Source organism: Protomyctophum bolini (assembly GCF_963924005.1).
Source record: "Protomyctophum bolini genome assembly, chromosome: 18".
In the NCBI taxonomy this organism is placed as follows: Eukaryota; Metazoa; Chordata; class Actinopteri; order Myctophiformes; family Myctophidae; genus Protomyctophum; species Protomyctophum bolini.
In genome coordinates, this window is record NC_137879.1 from 18,193,634 (window position 1) to 18,209,599 (window position 15,966).

At 43.7% G+C, this 15,966-nt stretch overlaps 1 protein-coding gene across 1 annotated transcript in view; it reads right to left on the minus strand.

Annotated features, from left to right (window-relative positions):
• Positions 1-15,966, minus strand: part of snx29 (sorting nexin 29) — a 137,816-nt gene that overhangs the window by 52,929 nt on the left and 68,921 nt on the right. Inside the window, exons 15-18 of the mRNA XM_080788853.1 lie at positions 13,574-13,680; positions 1,555-1,671; positions 969-1,024; positions 685-766 (exon numbers count right to left, since the gene is read on the minus strand). Of these exons, the coding sequence (XP_080644979.1) occupies positions 685-766; positions 969-1,024; positions 1,555-1,671; positions 13,574-13,680 (362 nt within the window). The remainder of the gene's footprint in view (positions 1-684; positions 767-968; positions 1,025-1,554; positions 1,672-13,573; positions 13,681-15,966) is intronic.

Below are 15,966 nucleotides of genomic sequence, written 5' to 3' on the forward strand. Positions count from 1 at the left end.
GAAAATAGCAGCTCACAACACATCGGAATGTGTCTCAACGTGGCGTGTTGTGAGCTTGTAAATCAGCTTTTTGCCCCGCAAAAAGAGTTGGTGTTGAGGGGGAAAAAGGGGCAGACCTAGTAGAAAGCTCTGGGGAACCAGGGCCACAAGTATAGGGTATAAGTGGTTTTATTACTATATACAGACGGCCACATTATATGTAATGGCCGCTGGTAACGGACCGACGTTTCCCTGTCCGATGCCCGTCTCCTCCTGGTATTGTGTCGAGATGTCCTTAAACAAGACACTGAACCTTTAACCCCCTATGAGCATGGCTGCCTCCGCTGTGTGAATATGTGTGAACGAGTGGGTTGGATATAAGAGTAGACAGCCAGGCTACCTGTCAGATTGATTCATCAGTAATATGCGACTGCACAAATTATTGATTGGCAACATTAACTCTTTGGCTTTTCAAGTAAATTTCTCTTCCAAATATGAAATACAGTGAGTACCGGTATATATAAGTATGTTTGGTGGAAACATTTAAACTGTGACCATTCCATCCCTCAAGAGGTCAAACATCCGCCGCAGATCATTACCCCTAAGGTCGGTACAGGCGTACACACCGGGTCAAATGTCAGCAACACAGCCTTCTCTCTCCTCGGAGCAGAGCAAACACAGACTTTTGATTGCCGTTACGGTTACCTGGTAGACATGGTAGGCGTTGGCAGATCTGCCCTGGAGGAACACCGATGGGATCCACACGTTGATTAGAGCCCGCTGAGCCCTGAAGGACAAACAGGCACACATTTGGTCATTATTTCATGATATAATTTGGTAGAGAGAGAGAGAGAGAGAGAGAGAGAGAGAGTCTGAAAGATGTACAGCTCTGTAGCACAACTGCGCGCACAAAATGGCAGACCTACAAGTTCACAACTTGTGTGAGCTTGTATGTCTGCTATTATTGGCGCTTCAGGCTTTAGTCTTACGTGTCAAAGTCTGAAAGGCTTGGATCATCTGACGTCTGGCTCAAATCACCTGGAACCTAGAGATTGAGAGAGACAGAGAGATACATACAGTAAATATATATCCCCCTACAAACTCACAGGGCCATGAGAACAGGGCCATGAGAATTGCATGTGTGCCTGTTGCATACCGGTACTGTATGTGTGCCTGTTGCATATGTGTTTGTTTTCTGTGTGTATTGAATATCGCTTTAATCTGTATCCTCAAGTCAGTGTAACAGCCCAGAAAAAAGTATCCTTGGCTGTGCGTGCGTGCGTCCGTGTGAAAGAGAGCTTTTGCAGAGACTATGTCACCAGTTCCCAAAGCAATCTCCCCCAAATGTCCACAGAACAGACCCAGAGAGAGAGAGAGAGAGAGAGAGAGAAACTAGGTCTGGTCAATAGCTCTAGGGATATTAACAGCATGCTGGGATTGTGACCAAATTCAAATGAGTGGTTCAGCAGAGTAGGGCTGAGGCTAGGGATAAGAGGTCCTATCAGGAGCCTGGGGCTTCCATCAACACTATACGCACTGCATGCGTGTGCACGGCGTGTGTGTGTGCGTACTCACTGGTCCTCTCAGGTCGATGAGTTCCTGCCTCATGTGGACTATAAGCTGGTCCTTGGCCATGAGGGAACGGTACAAACGCTCATTAAACTCTATCAGCTCACCGTGCATCTCTGCCACCTGCGTGCACACAAACAACAAACAAACACACACACAATATGGACATTAATTTATTTACCACGTACTGTAGAAACATAACACACGTGTACAGTAATGGGCACGAAAGAAAGACAATGAATGATCAACACACAATCTTTAATTAAAGGACACACGTTAACCTTAATCATAGGTACGTACCAGTACTTTCCACCACTGTCAGAAAGACAGAGAATGAGACAGAGAAAAGGGAGATGACAGAGAGACAGAGTAGAGGTGAAACAGGTTCATATCCTTCCAGCCAGATTGCTGTCTCCCTGCTAATCAGTGGTCATCAGCTGTAACTAACCTTGACACTGTGTGATGTAGGTGCGTGTGTGTGCGCACGCGCATGTGTGTATTTGCATATGATATGGCCAGATAATGGCATCCGTGCGGGCATCCCATTAGCATTACCTACGCCAACTTAGCAACCAGCATGAGCCAGAACGCACATCTGCTCGCGCGCACGGTTGTGCGTGCGTGTGTGGTTTGTGTGTCTGCACTCTGCCACCTGTGCACGCGCCCCCGTGTGTGTGGCTGTGTGTCTCCCCCTCATGACGCTTCCCTAACCATCCTGGACGGAGAGGGACGGTCGTGAGTCCACAGAGGGACAGCCGTGACACACATTGTGCTGTTTGGGGGACACCTGCTGTCAAAGTGTGTTTGGCAGAGCAGAGTATGGTGTCAGACAGCTGAATCTGCTGTGGCTCCATGCTAGCGCTGCACCGCTACTAGGTGTCATCAACCACATTAACCCTGGCATCCCTATTTGGGGCCCATGGCCATGTCTGCCCACATGTGGGATGAACTCCATGTCTGCCCACATGTCAGATGAACTCCATGTCTGCCCACATGTCAGATGAACTCCATGTCTGCCCACATGTCAGATGAACTCCATGTCTGCCCACATGTGGGATGAACTCCATGTCTGCCCACATGCCAGATGAACGCCATGTCTGCCCACATGCCAGATGAACACCATGTCTGCCCACATGCCAGATGAACACCATGTCTGCCCACATGCCAGATGAACTCCATGTCTGCCCACATGCCAGATGAACTCCATGTCTGCCCACATGCCAGATGAACTCCATGTCTGCCCACATGCCAGATGAACTCCATGTCTGCCCACATGCCAGATGAACGCATACCAAAAAGGTAGAGATGAACGATACCATTTTTCAGTTCCCGATAGCGATTCCAATATCCATAGCTTGTGTATCGTCAATACCGAGTATTATTATCATCATACATCATCTCATTCTGGCCAATCACAATTTGCGTCCTCACTTGTCCGTCTTCACTTTTCTGCCCTCACTTTTATTTTCAATATGTACTTTGCTCAGCCAATCAAATCATCACTATATGCGGTGATCAGTCAATCACAAGCCAATGTGTTTACACAAACCCCGAAAGCTGGGAATAGGAGGGGCTATCGCCCCTCAATAAAATAAAATCACATCCGTGTAAAGTGAGGGTCGCTCTTATCATCATACATAATCTTATTCTGGCCAATCACAATTTCTGTTTTAGGAGTACATCAAAAGTCAAAGTCATTAATAATTGTTAACGTGCAGCCCCAAGAAATAATAATGGCAATAGTACTACATCAACTGAAGCACTAAAAAATATATTACTATTATGAAATATCATGTGATAAATAGTGTGGTATCGGATATAGACCGTCATACTCCTTGATGCTGATACCAGCATTTTAGGCAGTATCAGCAGCTTTTATGATACTGTGGTGTATAGTGTCTGTCTGTCTACCTCTACACCCCACACACACACACACAAACACACACACACACACACACACAGTCTGTGTACTGTGTCCACTTCCAAACGAGCCCCGCTAGTTCTTTGACGTGCTTCGCTATACAGTCCACATTGAACTGAGGCAGTTTGTTTTTACTTCATTATATAATTTGGGCACTACAACTGGTATGGGAACAACTCTACCAAAAAGGCGTCGGTACAGTGAACTACACCATGACAGTCTGTAGCATCATCAGGTACAGTGAACTACACCATGGCAGTCTGTAGCATCATCAGGTACAGTGAACTACACCATGGCAGAGTCTGTAGCATCATCAGGTACAGTGAACTACACCATGGCAGAGTCTGCCTGGTATCGAATGGGCAGCCCTATGTAAGCACGGACAGGCTTGAATTGACAGAAGTTCCAAACATACCATAAGTGTGTCACATTTGCACCCCCACCCCTTCCAGAGGAACTGGGGCCACATTTACATGGTTCTGCCCTACTCTCTGATGCCCTGAGACATCATGGCTGTTCCTAGCGTGGCAGGCATTCATCACCTTTATTAACTGACTCTTAAATAAGTTGTTGGGAGGGAAAAGAAGATGGAATTAATTTTAAGCGTGACGGGACCCAATTAATTCTCACTGAGAGGGAGCTAATCAGTTTCCAGCCGTGGTTCACTCTCACATTCTGGGTGTGCACATTTTGTATGGAATGGATGTGTAACCCCACTACATGTGTCTACATGTGTTTGCCAATGCCTATATGTATGTCTGCTTGTGCGTGTGTAGTGTGTACGGGTGAGTTATGAGCGTCTGTATGCACGTCTACATGTGTTGGTGTGTCAGTTCACTTTTTGTCCTATGCTACTATGTGTTAACATTACATTTGGCTCAGTGTTCTGTTTTGGGGAATCATTTTGAGTTTCCCCGTGTATGAAATCTGCCATACAATTCACGTTGGCCGTCGTTGGGCTTAACTTTTTCCCCCTGCAGCACCTAATAAAACTGCTCAAAGTTTTCAACCGTGTCATGTCTATGTGCAATACATTTATTTTGGTTGATTTTCTTTCTCTGTGGAGCTAAAGCTTGCCTGGAGCCCCACAGAAAAGGTGCATGGGGCTAATTGCGGACGGCAGCTGCAGGGACATCTCGCACAGACCAATTTAGTGAGGAGGTTCAATATGCAAAACCACAGTGACCACCAAGTCACAGAGGAACTAGAACTAGAAACTCAAAATGCAATTTGGGCCACATCTATGAATGATGATGGACAAAAACAAAACAAATACATAGAAATGATTAAATAATAATGAAAATTGTGATACATAGTTTTTCCTTATTGGTCCTATATCCTGTATGGCACGAATACAGACAAAATGTGGTTTGCATAGAATAAAGTTAAGTAAAACCTCATGATGACTTAAATTAGGATTTTTGTCAGTATGAATTTGTGATTTGTGAAACAGCATTAAAGTTTCCTAAACAATGAACTAATATTTAGGACGGTGTTGTTTAGATGCTATCATTCTATTTTTCTAGATTGAGGCATTAATGTTATGACAAATCCAAGAGCATTATGGTTAAAACAACTAATAACTGAAAATAGCCGATCTACAAGCTCACAACACAGCTTGTAGATTGGCTATTTCCAATACAAGAGATGATTCTATAGAATCCACACCGGCTGCTGTGGAATCCCGATGACTGAAATCAGTCGTAGCAACTGAGAACTTCAATCCGTGGGTTTTTGCCAACAGGTACAAATGGGCTTTTTCCACATTGTCAAGCCAAGGAGCTGAAAGCATTCCTGTAGCTACAGTGTGTTTCTATGTGCATGCATGCACGACCATTGGAAATTCTGGACTCGTGGAGGATTCCTGTCAGATACAGTACCTGATGCAGACACATTTCACTATTTCTCTCTGTCTCTCACCCTCTGTTAGGCTCCCTTTCTGTGACTCAAGTCAGTAATCACACACGCACACGCGCACACACACACACACACACACACACACACACACACACACACACACACACACACACACACACACACACACACACACACACACACACACACACACACACACACACACACACACACACACACACACACACACACACACACACACACACACACACACACACACACACACACACACACACACACACACACACACACACACACACACACACACAGTATAATCTCAACAATGTCTCTACGTCCTCTTCAGTTCACAACCAGCCTCTCATCTCCTCACAGCCTCTCATCTTCTCTCTGTGCCCGTCCTCAGCACCCTGCTGTGGCTAGCCAGGCTACACAGTATATCATCTAAGCTGAGCTAAGCTAAGCTGGCCTGAATAAAGATCTGAAGAATGAGAGATCTAGAACAACAGAGAGACAGACAAAGTCAGAGTGGAAGACGGATGGAAAGACAGAGACAGAGGGGATAGCATGAGGACAGACAGGGAGACTGTCTCATATACGCATACAGCTGTCTGAAGCCACTGAGGTTTTTATGCTCAAACAAGACGTCTTTAGAGTGAGCTGTCTTCAAGGTTTTGGACTAGGGGTGGAGCTCGAAACCCAAGCCCATTCCAAACGTCGCTGTATGCCAGGAAGGGATTGGAAAGCTGGTGCACAAGAGAGAGTGCTCTGAGCAGAGAGAGTGGTCGAGACGTTTGAGTATTTATGAACAGATATTAATAATATGAATAGAAAACTAAATAGGGCTGATCCCAGTCTCTACAAAAATGATATTGTTTTATTATTTTGTACTTGTTCTGAGCAATCAGGCGTGTCAACCCCGTATATTGTGATGAACACCGTTATGCTCCGCTGCTCTGACAGAGATCAATAAATAAATACATATAAACAGGAAGACACTGAGGAAGAGAGGAAAGGAGGGACGATACTGTGCTGTCCACCCAGAGAGTGGGGAGAAGAGGAGTATAGGAGGGTAAAGGAATAGTGACATCATCATCATACCCGGACGTTATGCAGGTAGGCCTACTGAGTGGCAGAAAACTTCTTTTTGGCCTCGACAGCCCATACATCCAAACAGAAAAGTCCTAACTGATTGCATTAAACAACGTTAAACTCACTTTGGCACTCATTTTATGCATGTGCATACCCTCTATGAAAGGAACAGATGGACAGAGCCCCCCTCTGTGGGGGAGAAAGGGAGCAGAAGGAAAGTGTGTGTAGTCACTCACTCACAGCTATATATACACTAGGTCCCATCAAACAAGCATTTTATCAAACAACACAGAGCTCTGCATAGGGTTTGGATGCGAGAAGCATTCTTTCGATGTTCTCTACACCCCGATGTAAAACCCGTCAGCTTAAAATTCCAGCCTGCTTTCATGTGAAGGAACAGGGCGAAGGCTTCAGAAGAACCGTGGCCGTCTTATCGTCCCCGTTTACAAGCTGCCAAAGGCATTCGGAGTGACAGCGATTGTGCCACCGCTCAAACTGGGTGGTCATTTCTTATGGCACCTCTTCTGTGTATGTGAATATAAACGATCTGAGAGACTGCTTGAATTTTTTATTTTCTTCCATGCTTCCCATTTGAATTTAATGGAAAATGATCCTTTATCAACATGCACGGCTGCACACACCTAGCCTTCGGTGGGTTGAGTCTTGGGCTTGTGTGGAGATCCCACCCCTCTCGCCCTTAGTTCTCATTCATTCCGTGAGGAATTAGCCAAGCGTGGACAGATAGGCAAGATCCATAATTTTAACATGTTAGGCTTTGAAGCAGAGGTCGTTATCCAGGGCGACCTACATGAACGGCAGCTGTATAATGAGCTCCAGTTCCTGATTCACCAACATTAAAGCTACTAATAGCAAGCAGTCAGTCACAAGGGTCACAGTAATCATACAATGTTCCTGTGATACTATATGGGGTAATTACCAGTAATATACAGTTTTAAAGGTTTCATGACATTATATTTTTATTTATTTTTCGTTTTTCTTTTAGGTTTTATGACCTCAATTACACCCCCACACCCTAAACTTTGAACATTCAGTGGATGTTCTGTGGTCTGGGGTTTTCTCTGTGTGCTCTGAAGCCTTTTGAGCTGCAATGAAAACAGGCAAAATCCCCTCAGCCAGCTGATGTCACTATCTGCTGGCAAATTCTTATGTCATATAATTTGTGGACTCTTACCTCACAGTCCACAGGCAAATCAGAGCACTTAATGGATTCAGAAAACCCCAGACCACAGAAAATCTACTGAATGTTAAAAGTTCAGGTTTCGTGGGTGCAATTGAGCTCAAAAAACCTAAAAGAAATAGGAGAAATTACAGAAACCTTTTGTCTCCACCAGGCCGAAGGCATGGCAGAGTATGTTTTGCACTCCGTCTGTGTGTGAGTCTGTCTGTGTGTGTGTGTCTGTCCGTCTGTTACCAGATAATCACCGTTAACCTGGTCGATGCCAAATTTTGCACACACTCCCTGGATGCCAACGATGCCTCAAATTTTCCAGAACGGCCTGTTATAGCGCCACCAGCGGCTAACTTTTGTATTTTTTTTTATATTACTCCTCCAGATTGCAGCATGCAATTTACGTGAAATCTTTCACCGACTTTTCTACTAGGCTGAGGAATATATCCCACCCTTTTCACATTGGCCTGTTATAGCGCCACCAAAAGGAGGATTTTTGCAAAACACATTTTTTGGGAAAGGAATTATCATCCAATTGCCATCCAAGGCGTTAGAAGGCCTATTATAGCACCACCAGGAGGCCACAACCTCACCTGCCCTGGTGGAGACACTTTATTTAGTTTTTTATGTCACAATCCCTTTAAGACCCAAGGATCTCTCTCATCTTCCCTTCTTGTTATGACACACTGTGAGCTTGTAGATCGGATAGTTTTGGTGCGTTACCCCCACGCGCAACTATCTATAACTCGGGCTTTAGGGGGAGCGTATTTTATAACAACTTGCATCAGAAGGCCGGGACAATGTGATTCTGTGTTTCCTCGCTGTGCTTCAAGTACCTCTTACATGTCAACAGTCTAAATCAGTCTACATATATCCACTGCATCATTTCGGAATTGGAGCTCATTGATTTCAATGAATTAATTGATTGATTTCAATGGATTGACCAAAACCGTCCAGCGCTGGTCAGTTGAGTCTGACTCTGCCCTACAGGACTGTTTTGAGTCAATGGACTGGACGTACTGTTTAATGAGACTGCAGAGGGAAATATTGATGAATATGCTGACAGCGTACTGTCAGTGATTAAGAAATGCATTGATGATGTAGAGCCCCACTAGGACCATCAGAGCCGTCCCAAACGAGAAGCCATATAGTGCTATGCATGGGGCCATAATTCAGAGAGTCATGGCATTCAGATCTGGAGATAAGGAAGAAGAAAAACGCTCTCACTACTCGCTCCGCACACTGAAAACTGCCAAAAGGTTATATGGTAAGGTAGGTAGGTAGAAGAACTCCTCGTTTCAAACAACAGCAAGGAGCTGTGGAAAGGACTGGACTGACTTTAACAACTTTAACAACAGTGGGTACCTGCATGACATATGTATATTAAACATGTACAGTACTTTATACTGCTATTACATGTATCTACACACCAAGTCAAATTAAGTGCAAAACGAACAAGATCATGGAGTCTGTGTGTGCAATACTGTATAAACAAGCTACATACTAGTTCCCAGCTTGATTTTGACATTTTGAAAAATAGCAGATTGTGAAGAATATGAAATACACCGATATAATGGCACCCACAAACCATTTGGGCATGAAAGGCCAACAAAATCTATCATGGGAATTGTAGGACACCGAGAAAAATAAAACGGACTGAAAGGGGAATTTTCTCTGTAAATGTGTGGTTGAACATCAACAATAATTAAACTGAATACGGTAAATAAAAAAAGTAAAGTGGGTTCCTGTCTGGGCAGGTTGTTACCCCACCTCCTCTCCGAGGCCGAGCAGGGGTCCCACATTCTAATTGCCAGTGGTTCTTATGTAATTGCTATTCTCGTTTGTTGTTGTTTCGTGGATAATTAATGAGCCTCATGGATCAAAGGGAGGCTCTGTCGCCCGACCCGCACAACCACCGCCGCCCCTGGGACCCAGCGACCCACATCTCCGCCCTGCGCAGTTCACTTACAACCGCGTTTGCTACTTCCAACAGTACATTTTGAGAAAATAAAATACGATTTTGATCAGCTGCAACATTGTAGTCTGCCTGTGTGTGTGTGTGTGTGTGTGTGTGTGTGTGTGTGTGTGTGTGTGTGTGTGTGCGTGCGCGCGCGCGCGCATGTGTGTGTGTGTGTGTGTGTGTGTGCACGCCATCGTGGGTGCGTGTGTCGGGGGGGAATCCTTGTGTGGGTGTGTTAGCTTAATTGGGTTTGACTGCAACGTCTGCCAAAAATCTGGGTTGGGAGGATCCTGCCCATGAGCTAGAGACGGTGAGCTACTTTGAGCTAGTGTCTGGAGACCGGGGTAGAACATGGTGACACTCTTATGTTGCAACTGGGAACCCACTTCTTACTGAATCTGGGTGTTCCTAGAAAGCAGCACACAGACCAGTTCACTGTTTATCCCGTCAACAGACATCCATATCAAACTATAGCTTATGAGTTAGGTGTCCTCAATTGTGAATCAAGATTGTGAGGTCGAATCTGACTGCTGACAATTTATTTTCTCAGAAAAAACGCTACTTTTACTGATATAAAGATTAGGGTTTTAGCCAGGCAAAATTTTACTGAGGTATATGTCATCTTAGGGGAGGGAGCTTCATTTTTGTTTAATCACTTGGGGAGGGGATTGGATTTTAATTCAGAGGGAGGGTGATGGTATTATATGTCAGGGCACATACATTTCCTCCAGGGGTACCCCTACCTAAATTTCGACCTGTCCCTAACATTGTTTTGGCGCGCACGCACGCACGCACGCACACGCACACACACAGTACTTAGACTGTACTTATTTCACAGTTTATATTTCCGGTTTTACTCCCAGCAGTTAAAGTTGGACTTTACATCGTAATTGCACGTGTTGTCAGAGCGCTTTGGCCCGATAGGTCTCCGATACTGAAAGCGCCAGGCCTCTATGAGTATCAGCCTGGGATTTGATGTGACATTTCCGTGTGATCAATATCAAACCTCTCTGCGTTCCTACAGTCTTCTCACTCATCCCATACTAATGTGACTATGTCCACAAACTATGAGTGAACAGTCCAGCGTCTGCTGCTGTAGCTGTGTCGTTAACTGTGTGGAAAGGCGAGTGGGTGGCTGCTAATGAAGACAATCCAACAATCCACCACACTGCATTATGCGTGTGTCTCGGGAGTTGGTAACATTTAGTTGCCAGCACAGTAGTCCAGCTATGAATGTTTTTCCCTAGATTGCGACACATTCAGTGGTGTCATGCTCGTTGCAAAAAGCGGCGTGGTGCACGGCCGCTAGACCTTGAGCACGCACAAGCCAAGTAAATATGAAGCCCAAATGGCTACTTTGCATAACAGGCCAGTGAATGTGCAAATGCATCCTCAATTCCTCACATCTCGAGTCGCATGTATGTATGTTAGCAGCACAGTATTTTTGCTTCAGTAGGACTGCTGCCAGTATCCTGTCTGCACGCAACAATGCCTCAGCCACACCATCGAAGCAGAAGAGGGTAATATTCGTTCAAAGCAAACTTTTAGTTTCAGCTCCTAAAACTAAGTTATTCCTCAAGAAGATTTACAAAGACTAAAACTCAGCTAAAAACTAGTAATTTCCTATACAAACATGTTTCCTACTACTATATATACACCCATAAAGTTTATATTAATCATGCGTTTATATTAATCATGCGTCATAAAAATCATAAAAAAATCATAAAAATATCGTACCCCCGAAAAATAGACCATTACACCACTGGAGTGGACACATCTCAAAAAGACCACAAAATGCCAAGACGACTTGATACATGGAGGGTGGGCAAAAGTGTGCCAGGATTCAAGGTCCGTTTTAAAAACTGCTTGGTTGGACTGGGGACTTGAGAAGCGCACGAGGTCAATGGCGACAAATAGTCCTTGGGCCAGCATACTCACTAAGGAAGGTCCTAGTCAGACCGACAGCTAAGCAAATGAACGGATAAATAAGTAAACTACATGAAAAATGCATTACACACACATGTACAATACATGAATAATTGAAGAGACGGTTTTCCCCGAAAATAAATAAATAAATAAATGAATAAACACAGGCGAAATTATTTCTTATTAAAGAAATTGAAAAACGGGGGATTGAATAATTCAAGAGAATGCCTCCCCGGCCCTGTTAGAATACACAGACACATTGTTCCTCCATCTCTCTCTTTGCCAGTGATGTAACAATCTGGCTGAGTTACGGAGTTGTCACACCATCCAAACAGCGAGCTTGCAACAGCTCCCATCACCACCTGCAATGCTGCTGTAAATACAGCCGTTTATCAAATACATGTCCAGTGAAGACAACTTAAAGCTGCTATAAGCAATAATATGTCAATTTTAATGACCTTTTGTTTTTGGTATTCAGACAGCCAGCAATGAGTAAAACACTCCCAAAAAAGTTTTGTCTCTGTGACTCATCTAGGGGCCGCAATTTGCATTCAAAGATTTTCCTAGAAGATTTGTCATTGGTCGAATTGCCTGTCTACTTCCCGATTGGTTAGTCATTGCGACCGGGGTTTTTTTTCGACCAATGACAAAGCTTCTAGGAACATCTTTGAATGCAGATTGTGGCCTCTAGATGTGTCACAAAGACTTTTACTCATTGCTGGCTGTTTGAATACAAAAAAATAAATATAAAAAAGGTCATTACAATTTTGACATATTGCTTATAGCAGCAATTCATAATCATAACCGCCAACCGGTATTCGCAACCTGTTGACTACCCATGGCTCTATGCACACCTACATCTACTGTAACACACGTATTAATTTAATTAGCAAAGCCCGTGTTGCTTATAGCCTGCCATGTTTTTAATCTGCTGTAATTCTTATTGGAAAATAAACAGTACAGTACAAAATCAGCCTAGGGTTTCATGCACATTCATTGATTCAGAAGCCATGCTTTCCTTCTAGCGTGATCTTTAACCCATATAGCTCAGCACAAGAATAGTTACTTTCAGGAAGTAAAAGTAAAAGTCTTTTCCATTGTTTTACAAACCTAAAAATACCTAGAACACTCATATTCCAGTGTGGACTTGTAGTACGTGTATGAAGCCAGATGAATGTTAAGTGATGGATCAAACGCTACTTCAGAAAGCACACTTGCGCTTCCTCAAAGTCATGGTGGCTTGGTGAGGATTTCTCATCGTGTCTTTGTGGCCCTCTCCTCACAGCTCTTGGCTGGACCAAAGGATTTCCTGTCCAGTCACCTGGATCGACTTTAAAAAAAAAAGCTTTTCTTGTAACTCCTAGCTTTGTATTCCCTTTTCTTCTTCTTTTTGAGTGGTGCAATCACTACTATAGACAGCTATGTGTGTGTTTGTGTGTGTGTGTGTGTGTGTGTGTCTGTGTGTGTCTGTGTCCGAGCACGGAAATAGCGTTATAGCGTTTGTTCACCACCAAGTGTCACTGTTGCACAGCCTAACACACAGACACACACAGGCCAGGGAGGAGGGCTTATACAGTACAGTACAGTACAGTACAGTACAGTACAGTACAGTACAGTACAGCAGAGTCAACCATTAGATATACAACGGTTAGACAATAAGAGTGAATTAATTGTGAATTAAGTTCAAGCAGAAGAGTAATATCTGGACAGTACCAGCATTACTTTGCAAATGATAATGACAGAGCAGATGGATGGAGCCACTGTAGACGTCTCTCTTTTTACTGCATGTTTGATTACCTGTTAAATCAGTTTTTATTTCTGTGCAGGCCTTGGAAAGGAAAAGCTAAAGACCCAAGCGGTCTGTATTAAAATATACATATTTTCCCTGATAAATGCATCAAGGATTTATTTGATATTGGCAGTTTCCGCATACAGCACAAAAAAGGGATACTGGTATGATGGCGGATATCATTGTATAGATATTGTATAAGTCTACCCATCTACCAGTATATAGGTTACTCATTTTTAGCTACAGTAACACAGGGATAGATTGAGGAACACTGACCTCTATTAGTTTGCGTTCATAGCTGGCAGCGAGCTCTTCGACATCACCCATGGACTTGCTCTGAGAGACAGGGGCCTGGTCTTCACTGGACTGCAACATGGGAAGAGCTGGAGAGGATAGAAAAGGAAGACTTTGACTAACTTAAACATCTTACCTCAAAACTACACCAGACCTGCATCAACACAAATACAAGCATGCATGCACACAAACAGACACACAACAGCGAAAACAAAAGGATATCACAGTATAGAACTGCGACAAAGTGGTAAGCTTGGCATCTGGAATGTGTGCAATACTTTATCCAACATTCTACATCAAGATCAATACTTTATCCAACATTCTACATCAAGATCTAGACCCAGACGCCTTAATGGCTCTCCTTTGGCACCGCTGGAAGGGAAGACCTCCCTTTAACATGGCATAACATCGCATGATTGATTTTGCCTTATCGCTAGGCCGTTCTGCTCAAATGGAAGGATGCTGCCCCGCCCATGGATCAGTGGCTTCGTGATATAATGTCCTGCCTGGAGCTGGAGCTGTTGAGGTCTGCCGGCTCTGAGAAATAAATTCTATAAGACCCGGGGTCCGTTTATGACATTCTACCACAACATACAAACTGTATAGTGTGCCACTGCCGTGCCCATGCTTTGGCCAACACCAAACCACAATGAAATCCAAAAATCTGATCATTTTTCATGATTTTTTTTCGTCCAAAGTCCAGACTGTTAACTGCTAACTGTCCTTGGACAGTGGATTTAGATTTTTTAGTTTTGTTGTTATTCCTCTGAGTCACACTTTCGTGGTGACTCAGAGTGGTCTGACCTAATGTTTTAGAAGACTGGCATCTAAGGTTTGCAGGAGTGGCTTGTTTTGAACAATATGCCTCAAATCATAAAACGCAGTGTCCGATGCCGTGATACTTTGCATATACATTCCCACTAGGCCGAGGAACACATATTTTCACACATTGTTATAGTGCCACCAGGAGGCTGATATAGTTTCTTGATATTACTCCTACAGATTGTCCAAACATCACGCAAATCGGTACACATTAACTATATAGTAATGTGATCAATACAGAAGTGTCCGATTTTTCATATTCCATCCCGATTGGCGAATTTCGAACACAGGGAGCAAGGGATACTGAGGTAAATAAAGACAGAGAGAGATAAAGAAACGGCAATGTTGACACCAACAATGATATTTTGACATGTTTCACACCCATTTATTTACGAGCAGAGGTGGGCGGTGTACGAGCAGAGATGGCGTTCTGGCAATTACACGCGTTGTGTTGTCTTCCGGTGATGAACGCTGGCACCTGCCATCGCCTGTCGTTGCTATTAAACACCCAGACAACAACACAATGCCCAGCAGCTGGGAGCCTGAAGAAGAAACTTCGTATAATATACACATTAGCAGGACAGCCGGCACACTGCTTAGAAGGAATCCCGTTTTGCTGCTGCACGCTCACGGACATAATTGAGGATATGACACTGAATGTATATAAAGCTATCACCATGTTAGAAAACAAATGAGTAAAAAGCACGGAAATGTGCATGACTCTATCATACACAAGAAAATAGGCATGAACACATAAATACACTATGAACACAAAGACAGCACGGTGTGGTACATCAATGTATGTAGTGATACATGAAGTGAATAAATTAGCACTGCATTATTGTTGGGGTGTGAATAACAGTACTTTTGTGCTCACTCGTCAAAGTTAAGAAGAGATCATTTACATTATAAAACCACCTAAAAGGTGGTTACACAGACACGCTCCATAGAGAAAACCTACAGGGATGCCGCTTTAGTCAGATTATAAGAAAACAAAAAGGAACTTGACTTACTGAAAAGAGACAGTCCATAACTAAATCTAAATGGAATGCTTTTTAGACAGAATATTGGCAGAATACCTGAGCACTGGGAATGACCGAGAACAAAAGAAAGCTTTGGCTAAGTACAGACTCAGTACCTACTGTACCACCTCCCCACTATACCAATACATCAGAGACACATACTTTAGTACAGACTCAGTACCTACTGTACCACCTCCCCACTATACCAATACATCAGAGACACATACTTTAGTACAGACTCAGTACCTACTGTACCACCTCCCCACTATACCAATACATCAGAGACACATACTTTAAGTACAGACTCAGTACCTACTGTACCACCTCCCCACTATACCAATACATCAGAGACACATACTTTAGTACAGACTCAGTACCTACTGTACCACCTCCCCACTATACCAATACATCAGAGACACATACTTTAGTACAGACTCAGTACCTACTGTACCACCTCCCCACTATACCAATACATCAGAGACACATACTTTACTAAGTACAGACTCAGTACCTACTGTACCACCTCCCCAC